Below are 12410 nucleotides of genomic sequence, written 5' to 3'. Positions count from 1 at the left end.
AATTAGAGTACATAAGCTTCAGTTTCAGTGTTGGATACATTAGCTTTTAGTCCCATGTGCAAAACTAAAGGAGCACACTGCAGACACCAAACGTCTCGGCTGATCGATTATATCTGAGGTTTGGGGAAAAACTGAAAATTTGATTTTCACTGAACTAACTTATTAAGGAAAATGAACGTCAAGGACGGCAAATTAGCTGAATTTTCAGCAGTTCTACTGCAGTTCAGTATAGATACAGAACAAATATACATATAAAAAATAACTCAGGAATTGATCAGTGATTGGATTCTACATAATACACACGCATGGATCAGTATATATGTAAAGTGTGGGATCCGGTGCAAATGGTAGAGGGCACTGAATATGAATGAATATGTAATAGGAGACGTGATTCTCTGCATGTGCTATATCAGCCTGTCTTGTGAATACCAACACCCAGCAGTTCTCCCTTCCCTGGTCTCTACATATACAGTGTTTTGCGGACAGTTCTGTAGTAAAAGAGAAGACTGGAGTTGGTACTGATCTTCCACAGAACTTTGCAAAATATGGATCTCCTGCACATCATGCTGAATATTGCTGTTAGTGAAAAGGCAGTGTAGAAGAAAAACAATACAACCATCATTGAATATTACTTTATTTAAATTTGAAAACAACTAGGCAAGCTGCTGAAATTCAGGAACAGACCATCATAAAACATAAAAACACAGTTTTAAAGATGGCTTTTACCATCTGTTTCCACTACATACACAAAGAAAATGCTGGAACACGAACAAAAGGGAAACTGAACACAAGTTTGCACATAAAGACTATACAGTGTACTGACTAGAACTGAAGCTGTGCTTTGTGCCTCTATATCTAGCAGCAGCTGCTGTATTATGCAACTGGTTAACATTCATTCTCTTTTCCTATTAGTGCATTTCACTTCAACTCATTCTCCATTTTCAAAACTGGGGTCAGTTTCCTAAAGCAACATCTCGGCCGGTTTAAGTCAAGTTTTGAAAACTGACCATCCCATAAGAATGTTGTTTACTTCTCCAACTGAACAGTCTCTGGGTCTACTTGGCTAACTAGGCAGCCCTGCTTTGTGAAATGTCCCCCAGCCAGCAAACCCTTGCAGTCCAACTGACCTCAGTGTAGTTAATCAACTTTGTTAAACCAGGAAACCCAACAAAAGACTGACCCATTCTCAGTGTATAAAACATCCAGGTAATGACGGCTGTAAAGAACACAAGATATCTTTATCTATTGCTCTTTTTTTTTCATATCAATATCGACCAAACATGGGGACTGTCCATCTTTATAGAGACACAGACATGACAGCATGCACACTGTCCAGGTGAATGGTCAAGCCCATTAATCATGGTGCTGCTGGGGTGCGAATCTTGATGAGGAAAGGATGAAGAAAGGTCTCATATAAGAGGGCCGGAGGAGAGGTCCAGCATGACTGTAGATGAGGTCTAACGCAGGTCAACTTGAGCTTTATTGCACTAGAGAAAGCAGCCAATTAGTCGTGAAGCTCTAAAGGTTTTTGAATCCTTTAGATATGTTTGAATACAAGTTTTGGGAGTTTTCTCTTTCACGTTTGTCAGTGTTGCGTCTGCTGTTCTCCAGGCCGAATACAAGCATAAGCACTGACCGTATTATACTGCAGCGTGAATGATCAGTATTGAGGCCATGGCTTTGCTACAGTGAACATGAAAGACAAAGAGTGAGAAGACCATGAAGAGATATCACTAATCTCTGTTTATTTTTTACTCAGCTCTTTAAGACTTTCTATGAATAAACAAAGGGTCAGAGAAAAGACCCTTTTCAAAAAGTATACTTCCATATCTCCCCACTCTCCTAGCCATCATCTGTAACCTCACAAAGTCTTATCATGTCTGAAAGTTTTGTGGATTCGGTTGTTGGTTGAGTCGGTTGGATGTTTAGGCTATTTATATAAACATTGAGGATTTCAGTAACTCTTTAGCAGAATCTCCCTCAATTAAAACCCTTTAACATCTCGTGAGATTGCTTCCCCTGAACAACCACAACTCTCAAAACAGTCTCAACAAAATGAACAGTGCTGAATTCAAGGGTGAGAGACAGATGGACAGCTGCCAGTGCCTGTGATTAGGTCATGGCATGTGGTTGGAAGGGTGGTAAGGTGTTGGGGTAAGAGCAGCCTATACTGCACCCCAATGAGGAGGAGCAAGGTAATGAGGGTGATGGGGGAATGGTTTTAGGCCACACTGAAGGGGTTGCGTCCAGTGACTTTGGCATTGTCCATCTGTCCACGTTTCAGAGACAGAAGGCGGAAAGGGTTCTTCATGCTACTAATGCTGCTGTTGTTATTGAGTGCGTTGTTCAGGTCAGCCTCGGCACCCTCTGCTCGGTCACCTACAAATATAATACAATAAGTGTTTAGCTCTTCAGTCTCATACGGCAAAAAGCTTTAACTTTAACCTGCTACCTCAGTACACTGGGTGCCTACACTCTGACTTACTTAACAGTGAGGGAGGTACTCCAGCCGTTCACAACAACAGCACAAACCGAGATGATAGTTTGGCTCAGTAGCTATTCTCACTGTTGAAGTTACAGAGTTAAAAAGCCTGTGAGGTTTGAAGAAAACATCTAAGACAAAAAAAAGGAAGAGGCAAAAAAAGGCCACATGTCCTCCGTATTGTTGAATGGCCTTGGTTTTCGTAAATGAGCGGCCAGAAAAAAGCCTATTTTATGTTTATAACTGAGCAATGTGAAATGCATGTAATAGGTAGCAATAATTATCCATATTTTAGAATACAGAAAAATAAGATATGTTAAGATTTTTGCCCATATCAACCCGCCCTACTTCAGCTGCAGTTCTGCTTAGTCATCTCTTATTTTTACACCTGGCAAAGGCACCGCAGAATCTGTCATAGTGACAAACAGACCATCCTGAGGCACAGGTGCAAGGAGGACAGGAAGCCAAGAAAAATCCATCTTCACAGTATTGCATAGACATGATACTTGAAAACTACAGCTGTCTTTCTTATGCAATGTATGCAATATCCCAATTTCTTTTCCATTTATTGATGCACAAACACAAACACTAAGGATGTTCCTATTAGCTTTGTTTGCCCTGAATTTGATCCGAGTCCTTTAATACTGAGTATCTGAGTTCCAATACTGAGTCCCAATTGATGTATTTTTGTACATAATACAGCCGCACAGTGCACATTTCAAGTAAAATCACATATATTCACATATAATGACACTCAGAAATTAAACATGCTTTTTTTTTTTTAAAAGTAGTCCTTACAGTTTTTCACCATTGTTAACGCACTAAAACTGGAACTTGAGGCACAGTTACTAAAAACTAGAACTCAAGTACCAAATCCCTAAACCAAGTCTGCAAAAACAGATGAATTTTCAGTCTGCAGTGGAGGAGGCCTATGGTGATGCGGATATGGTGGCCAGGGCTGGCTACACCACACTATGGCATATTATGCCTGCTGTTTAGCCAGGGAGAGCCCTGCTTGTGATGTGGATGAGGTGCCAGGCCAAAACAGGCCAGATGGAGCCTTGTTCAGGTTTTGCAGTGCCTGATTTGCTTTAGTTTTTGTTTTGTTTTCCAAGCTTATTTTTGTTTACATATTTTCTTATGTATTGTACAACAATGAAAACACAAAAGGCATAAACCTACTAAAGATAGTGTCAAAGATTGTTTCCCTGATGATTTGTCTTCTGAAGCAAAAATAGTGTTTTGAACATAACAGAGTTCAGAATGCAGACTGTGATTTTTTTCCCTGGGCCCATTTGCCCTTTGAGTTGGGTTTGTTTTGCTGAGGGTGAAAGCTGTTTGAGCCTGGGAGCCGTCCAGAGAACGGTGGTCTGGAGTTTGCGCTGGTGCAGTTTGCAGTGTGGGATGAAAACTATCTGCTCGAGTATGCTTAATTTTGTCATGCTACTCCATGTTTTGTTTTGCAAAGGTAGTAATGAAGTGGTAGTAACAAAGTGGTGCAAACACTTACACTGACATTATAATAAAAAACATACCGTATGTGCTGTCCTACATGCCTTAAAACCTCATGAAGTGAGAACAGCTTCTTGTTTGCAGCTTCCTGCACCAGGACATGCCCCACATCCAGTAATCGCTGTTCATTACTATTTGAGCCTTGGTAGCCAAAAGGAACCATAATAATAAAAGTTTAATCCTATAGTCAACTTTCATCCCAGCCATAGTGTTACCTTGACTCAGATACTCAAGCTTTCAGACCAGATTGGGACGTCCTTACCACATACCAAAACCCAAAGGCTTTGCTGTGCAAATCTCACCTCTCTCCAGGTCACATTCTGGTGAAGAAGCTCCGCTGCATTCACTGCGAGGCCCCAGGATGGGTGAAATCAGGCCAAAGTCGGACAGAGACACCGTGCTGGGCAACTCCAGACTGCAGGGCCGAGATGAGGGGGGAGGGGAGGATGATGACGAAGAAGGGGAAGAGGAGGAGCAGGAGGAAGAGAAGGGGCAGGGCAGATCCAGAGGGCTGCTGGTTCCAGAGCTCAGGCTGCAGGTGGACCGTGTCTCTGAGTCCTCCTCAGACATGGCACTAGTGCTGCAGTTCTCATCCTCAAAGGACTCTGATGCCACTGCAGAGAGACACAGCATTGCAAGATGAAATGTTTCAGCCAGCTATCTGAACAGCCTCTGAATATAGGGTTTCGATAGGCTTCTGATAAGAATTCTTTCACTAAGCTTTAATATAAGCTATTTTTAATTGAAGCACTTCACCTTAAATGAGCATCTAACCTGGTGTTGGATCAGTGTCATCTTACTAAATTAAACAATCATTTTGGGCTCCCGTCTTATGCTTACTGCACATAATAAACATTCCATGTCTATGAAATTCTCAATTTGCACAGCACATTCAAAGGCTTTATTTCACGAATGTCCAGTCAAAATGGCTATTAATAATATTTCTGCGGAGATCAGATATGAGATAACTCCTCTGCCTTAGCAAATTATTAACAAAACAGGATTTAGATTAAATGACAGAGGAATGAGACTCTAACACTAAGACTAACAAAAAGAATGGAAGCTGTAATAAAGTCTGAGTGGACACAGTGAAAACTGAAAAATGTTAAATGTTATATTTAGTTGTTGAGGCTGTGCAACTCCTCTATTTTTTTTTTTCTTACACTGAAAACTTTGACATTTTGGCCATTCTGACTGGAAATTAATTAAAGTGTGGTCCCTGACTTTTGAACATTACTGTATATATGATATATTCTCTTTGGGATATTTGAACACTATTTATATAAAAATGTGGATATTCAAATATCAAATTTGCTAAAATGCCCATCCTTATCATAAATGTTTGTTCATCTGAGTTTCCATTCTAACAAATATAACTGCAATTGTTGCCATGTTTGTGCCTGTCTATCCATCCAAACAAGGTCTTATTACAGTAAGGCCCACACTCTGGTTAATCCACAATACAAATAAAAGACAGGCCTTGTGACTGCACACTAAATGACACTGGGTTCATAAACACTGCATGCCACAGGCTCTTATCTGTCTTTGGCCTGCTGACACCACAGCCTTTACCACTTCATATGTACTCTATACTGCACTGCAGTAGAAATACCTCTATAATAAAAAGTAAAAGATTAAACAAAATCCCTCGCAAAGCCAAATTTCAGACATCAGGAAAATGTAACAATGTTAACTTGCTGTCCCAGCAACAGTTGACAGCTGCCCACTGTTATTCCAGTGGACAGTATTACTATTAATGTCTTTACTGGCTAGATGAAAATGCTTTTACATCAGTCTGATGGACATTACTATGAACATCTCACTGTCCAGCCAATGGCAATGGCACTGTATCTGCAACTCTGGTAGCAGAGACACACATATCCTCTTGGCAAAGATACTGCTGTGCACACATATTCTGTGCTTCAGTGGCTTGTTTCTCTTGCCCTGTTGGACCAAACCCTTGCCTAAATAACAGGACAGAAATGTGTGCTGTCCATCTTTCACTAGTTCATTTAGAGAAATTTGGCACTTTATTTACTCCACTGTTGTAGGACACCAGAGAAATACAATAAGGCTTTCATAGCAAAGCTAATGAGCAGTGAATGCCGTACATGAAAACAATGTAGCTCCTTGTAGTAGCAAGAACTAGTAACCACTTTTCAACTCACCTTGCAACTTAGCTTAAATGTATTATGTGCCACTGGCTCACTTAATACCCTCAACTCCTCACAAGCGGTCCGAAATGACAAACACTTAACTGTCCCCACTAAGTAGACAAACAAATCAACATAGACCTGTGTGCCATAACAACACACACACACACACACACACACACACACACACACACATACATACACACACACATATATATATATATATATATATGTATGTATGTATGTATGTATGTATATGAGAGAGAGAGAGAGAAAGAGAGACAGACATGCATATGTATATGTGTGATTTCATGACACATCTGAACAGCAATTATTTTGAATATCAATCATTAGTGATCCAACCTACATATTACATGCATATGTGGACATTTCAGAGAAAACACACTGAAAAATAAACATATCGTGGCATTTCACGACAGTAATATAACATGGTACATTCACTGATTAGTGCGTACTCACTAGATATCCCATCAGACTCTATTTTGAAGCTGGTGAGGTCATCTCCAGTGACCCCGTCACCCTCGGCCCCCACCCCTCTCTCCCGCGGACCAATGGCGGAGGTGCGCCGGCGCTCATGGATCTCGTCTGAGATCATCTCAAGGTTTTTTAGAGCTGTTTTGTACTCCCCTTTAGCTTGCGTCAGCTTAGCCTGCAGGTCATCCACATTCTTTTTCAGTTGCTATAAAGATGGAGATTTAGTGAGAGAGACAGAGAGGGAGCACATTGAAGACAATCATGAAAATCATGAAAGCATTCTTTGAAGCCAAAAAGATTTTACTTGAACTGTACACCCAAGCCAAGAACTATTTAAAAATGTAGGGAGACATATGGAAAGTATAATTTGTTCAGTGTGTATTTTTCTACATTTTCCACATCTGAACACACTAGCTGTGTTCTGTGTCAAAATCTCATGATGAATAGGCCAATAGAAATGGTCCAGAATTACTCATTACTTTGACTTCTATTAAAAGTTAAGAGGGTTTCTTCCTTCTCCTGTACAGTTACCATTTTGGAGGTTCTTGTTTTTTTTTTTTGGATGGCAGCAATTTTCTCTTGTCAGATAAAAGAGACCTTAAGACTCTAGACACCTCAAGCATACAACTTCTTGAGTCGGTGCTGGTAAGGCCTACATTTAAAGCACCAGGGAACTTAAACTGTGCTTTCTTTCCAAATAGGTTATTCTTGTGTTCATATATACAATATTCAAATACAAATTCTGCTCTATGACTAATATTCTAGTGTCCAGGAAACAGGCAATTTATTTTGCCAAAATTCTCTCCTTTCGATTTAAACTGGGCATTATAAATCTCAAGGCTGATGTTTCCCAGACCCACATACTTTAACAAAAGTATGTGCTTCCCACAATTTCTCTGTGTTCATATCAGAGAACCTGCAGAGCAGAAGCTAAAAACGACACAAAAGATAACCTAGGAAGCATAACTGAGACATCAAGTTAGCCCATCTGTCTGTCTCTCTGCCCTTTGTCTCTTAGTTTGTTCGTTCAATTGTTCATCCAGCCAGTCTGGTATGTTTTTTCAATCCAACCGTCCAACCGGCCATGCCAGCATTCCCTGGACGCACATCCAACGGTAAATGTGAATCAGAACCTTATTTTCTTTAAGACTCTGAACATATTTAGTGAGCTGTGGACACAGGGGATAACATGACTTGCATATGAGGAGCCCATTTCACTAATTTCTGCTCACCCACACTGTTTAGTTCTGCCTCAGTGGCATAGAAGACTGGAAGTCTTAGACTATGGGGTGTCAAACAATGCTCATTAGAATATTAAACCACACCCAGACAACTCAACTAGACAGGTCTAATCAGCATTTTTAAGCAGGGTTTTATGTTTCTATCCTTTTTTTTTTACATCCAACTTCACTGAATTCCTCAATGTTAATATCAGACAAATACTTTGAACCATTTCAAGTCAATCTAAATAGTTAGCTATAACAGACAAACAAAAAAATGAAACATGTTACCTCAAGCTGTAAGTAGTATTTTGCCTTCAATTCAAAATAGGGCCTGAGAAGGGGGAGAGAGAGAGAGAGAGAGAGAGAGAGAGAGAGAGAGAGAGAGAGAGAGAGAGAGAGAGAGAGAGAGAGAGAGAGAGAGAGAGAGAGAGAGAGAGAGAGAGAGAGAGAGAGAATACAGTATCTATGAATAGAACTGTACACATTGCCATGGCAACTGCTGTTCCCTGCCAGCTTTGGTGTATGTAGGCTGGAGGATTTACCCTTCTTTCCCTCGCCTGCGGCGCAGAGCTACAGTCAAAGCACAGGAGATCTGCACATGCACCCCATTCACACTCAGACTATGAAGAATGTTATGGGTGAGGAGACATTATACTCCTCATTGTGTGCTTGCCTGTTGCTTGTGTGAGCCCAGAAAAAAGACTCCAAGCGGACAACAAAGCACTGCAAGCAAAAGACCAACAGAAGCCATGTACATGAGTGGTTGGTACACAGTCAGATGTTGCGTAGAAACTCTCCTAAAGCACAATCCTCTTCACTCTGTGGGAGGAAGCGAGCTCTGCCAGAGGCGGAGATGCGCGGGAGTTCAATCAACTCCACAGCTCCAGTGTGGGAAACCAATTGTGTCGTATCAGATGAAGGCACTGTCAGCATCAAAGACGTACTGTGTTGGCTAAGTGCTATAAGAATATAAATATTTAAGCACGCCGTGCGTTTTTGAACACTCACTTGGACTTGCTGATGGTGCGTTTGAGTTTCTTCTCCAGCTGCTTCATGCGGCTCATGGCTGCGTTGTATCTGGCTGCCGTCTCCTTATGCAGCATCTCACTACGGGTCTTCGTCTGCTCTGCCTCCATCACCTTCAAACACAGCAAATAGACAGCAGTGAATTTAAATGCCACTTTATTTGAAATTAAAAAGCTCATGGCTATTAGGGGTGTAAATCTTTGACCTCACAGTGATTCAAATAGATCATGATACTTTGGGAAACTGGTGCATTGTGAAATCTCAAATTGCACCACGTTGTGATTTGATGTTGGTACGATTATGATACAGTTCAGAATTACTTAAAATACACTGAATGCACAAATGTGATTTGGGGAGCTATTTACATAGATAGTAGTAAGATCAGAAAATCTTTGCTTTTTTATATGCAAAGCACATAATGGACCTGGCTTGTGACTCACTCACTCAGTTTAGCAGGCTGAATATCCTCCACAAGGGGCACTATTAGCATTACAATAGCCTTTGTTGCCTCCATGGTTATTATAGTATTGAAATGTATATATTTGAAATTTTTGATTTTGGTTTAGTTTCAGTTAGTTTTTAGGGTGCATTGATAGTTTTAGTTTTGTTTTTATTTTCTGAAATAGTTGTAGCTTTTTCATTTAGTTTCAGTTTCTGTTTTTAGTATTATGATGAATGCTATGATAGTGGGCATCTGATAACAGCAGAATAACATTGGCACAACAGTAGACTCAGCTCAGCTTCAGCTTTCTTTAAAAAACAGCAAACACAGAAACACACTTCTAAACTATCTTTCCAACAATAAAAAAACTAAAACATTTTTTTTTCCTCAGTGATTCTACTTTGCTTTAGTTTTGTAGTGGAAACTATAGTTTTTGATTTATTTTTTTTGTGGTTTTGAAACTGTAATTTTTATATTTTTATTACAGTTAATGAGCAAGTTTGTACTACTAGTTTTCATTATAATAAATATAAAATAAATTGTGCACATTCAGATGCATTTCCACACCCTGAATAGGGCACTTAATTAACCATTAGAGGTGCCAGTCCTTGAATTTGTGATATTTCAACACAGGAAGACAAAGAAAATACAAATGTGGCAAGACAGCGTTGTAAAACGTGCCAAGTTTGTTCATATTTGCAAGTGTGTACATTAAATGACACTTCGTTACTCTGAAACAAGTCCTTTAATGTGAGCGTGTTATCTAGGACGTGTTCTCAAAGAATGTGGCCGAGAAGTGAAAGGTAGTGTGGCTGTGTCACTAACTAGGCTAACTACTCCAACTAATGTTAGCTAGAATTTTTTGAGTAGTACATTTATAACAAAAACAAACTCTGGAGGCAAAGCTCCACATCACTCACCCTCTGGGTCGCATGGTTGAGCATCTCTTGCCAGGCCGAATCAAACTGCCGCTTGTCGTCCTCCAGCAGCCTCTGCTCAGCCAGGGCTATGGTCTCCTTGGCTGCTCGCAGCACCTCAGTGGCCCTCTGGAAGTCCTGTGTGGCCCTCTGAGCTTCTAGCTGAGCCTGGAGAGCAAATAGAGAGCATTTCCATCAGCCAGGCACCATCAGCAACAGTAGATGCCAGCATATGCAGCCAGACTCCCACTCAGTCACATATGAATCGGGCTCTGCCAGGCAGGAGGTGTGGGGAAGCCCTGCTGTGGGACCAGCTGCCCAATTCCTCTCATCCCATATTTCTGTTAGCTTTACTCCATCTACTCTTCACCAAAACACAACCACTGGATGACACTGCCTTTATAACAGACCTATATGGCATCTGTACTACATTTCAACTGGGTGCTAGCACCTCAAGCATTCCAGTACAACAGTGTAAAACAGAATTAAACACCACTTCAGCAGGCTAAAACAAAGCCTTTCTGACTGGTTAGCATTTAATACTAATGGCCCACTCTGAATAAATGGTTAAACAGGAGAAAAAGGCTGCAGCTACAGAACTGTGGACTTTGAGAACTGACGTGGACTTCAACTGCAAAGCTCTTCCTGCGCAGGCATATTAAAGCCTTACTAGCATAATCTCTTCCTATTTTTATGCTTTTCCTGCCCTAATCTGCCCGTCACTGCTACAGACAGCAAATGTCTGCAGAAGACTCTTTCAGGCTAAGCCAACTCATTCTTTGGGTACTAGACAAGTTTTGGAGATTTGCATAAACTCACCAATGGCAGTGTAGAGATTTTTCTCCTTTGAAATATTCTACTCAAGCATGAGGTTCTATCATACAGCTATCAGATCTCTGGTATGTCACACTCAGCCTCTTTCTGTATGCTTATCCTTCTTTTTGAAGAAGTTATATATAGAGAAGACTTAGTTCGTCTGCTTCTTTTGAAGTTTTAGTGAGGATAGAAACAATACAAAGACTAGAAGTGCTCATGAAGAACTGTAGGCTTTTTTCTTCTTTAGTATTAGGATGATAGCAAAATGATTAATTGCAGGAGTCATTTTGGGAAGGTTGGATTATGAGGGGATGACATTCTGTTAAAATCCCAGTTTCACCATATTGGCAATTATATAGTTTGGTCTACATGTTTGCTTACAGAGATTCTGCCAAAATTACACAAAAGTAGAGCTGATTAGCCATGACATGTTCTCTGAAGTCTGCTTCTTTAGTTCTGCATTAAAGCTGTTACAGAAGTTTAGAATCTGTTAGCATTATGAAAACTGCCTGCCTAAATCATCACAGTTTGCCTCAAACCATGCTGAGTTAAGTGATCTCACATAGACTTGCTTAAGTGGTTTCCAGCACTGTATGACAAAATATTATCTATAAAAAATGTGTTGCATACCTACAACAGTATTATGAGCCATCTTGAAGCATATCTTGTCTATTTTTATAGATAACAGTGTGTCACTGTGATGGCAAAGGTTTAAGCAAGTCTATCTGAAATGATTCGTCAACTGCAGTTGGATTCCAGCATACTATTTACACAATGCCAACAAATAAGCTTCCATTACTTGTTAGCCTTGAATGTCTAGTGCCAAACTGAAGAAACTCCACACACCAAACATGTCTTGACTGATCTGAATACATCTAGGCTAAGAGGAAAACTGTGTGAAAAAAAACAGCTTTAACATCGCACAAAGGAGGTAGATATACTATGACTAATGAATTGGATGATCATCACATGCAGCACTGATACTGACACTGATGTGGAGAAGCTTTCCATGTCAATAAAAACAGCAGGCTAGTCCATTTCTTCCTGAAACAGTGAGCTAGTGATGCTGTGGTCAATTCGTTTTGTTCCTCATCCAAAACTACTTCTGCAAAAGAACTTCCCCAGAACCTCAACACAAAACTATCCACATCTACAGGTTCCAATCAAATGAGGCAGAAACTCTACAGTTGTAACAGATGAAAGACTTTCACAGAACTTGGACGTGATCATTCTCCAAATCACAGAACATAATATATATTTTATAGTTTTATAACTAACTGAATTTTATATTTGACAACTCTTTTGACTGTGAAAAGTTCTAAGGGAGGAAAAGAAGGGTTCAAT

At 40.2% G+C, this 12410-nt stretch overlaps 1 protein-coding gene across 1 annotated transcript in view; it reads right to left on the bottom strand.

The window, feature by feature from the left end:
- Positions 1 to 617: 617 nt before the first annotated feature.
- sh3bp5b (SH3-domain binding protein 5b (BTK-associated)) overlaps positions 618 to 12410 on the bottom strand; it is a 29115-nt gene continuing 17322 nt past the window's right edge. The window contains exons 4-9 of the mRNA XM_036590221.1: positions 10254 to 10418; positions 8874 to 9004; positions 8154 to 8196; positions 6628 to 6847; positions 4297 to 4608; positions 618 to 2379 (exon numbers count right to left, since the gene is read on the bottom strand). Of these exons, the coding sequence (XP_036446114.1) occupies positions 2222 to 2379; positions 4297 to 4608; positions 6628 to 6847; positions 8154 to 8196; positions 8874 to 9004; positions 10254 to 10418 (1029 nt within the window). The 3' untranslated portion in view covers positions 618 to 2221. The remainder of the gene's footprint in view (positions 2380 to 4296; positions 4609 to 6627; positions 6848 to 8153; positions 8197 to 8873; positions 9005 to 10253; positions 10419 to 12410) is intronic.

The sequence above is a fragment of the Colossoma macropomum genome, unplaced genomic scaffold (genome assembly GCF_904425465.1).
Source record: "Colossoma macropomum unplaced genomic scaffold, Colossoma_macropomum, whole genome shotgun sequence".
Taxonomy (NCBI): domain Eukaryota; kingdom Metazoa; phylum Chordata; class Actinopteri; order Characiformes; family Serrasalmidae; genus Colossoma; species Colossoma macropomum.
The sequence above is the reverse complement of the archived record's forward strand: the minus strand, read 5'-3'. Positions and strand labels throughout refer to the sequence as shown.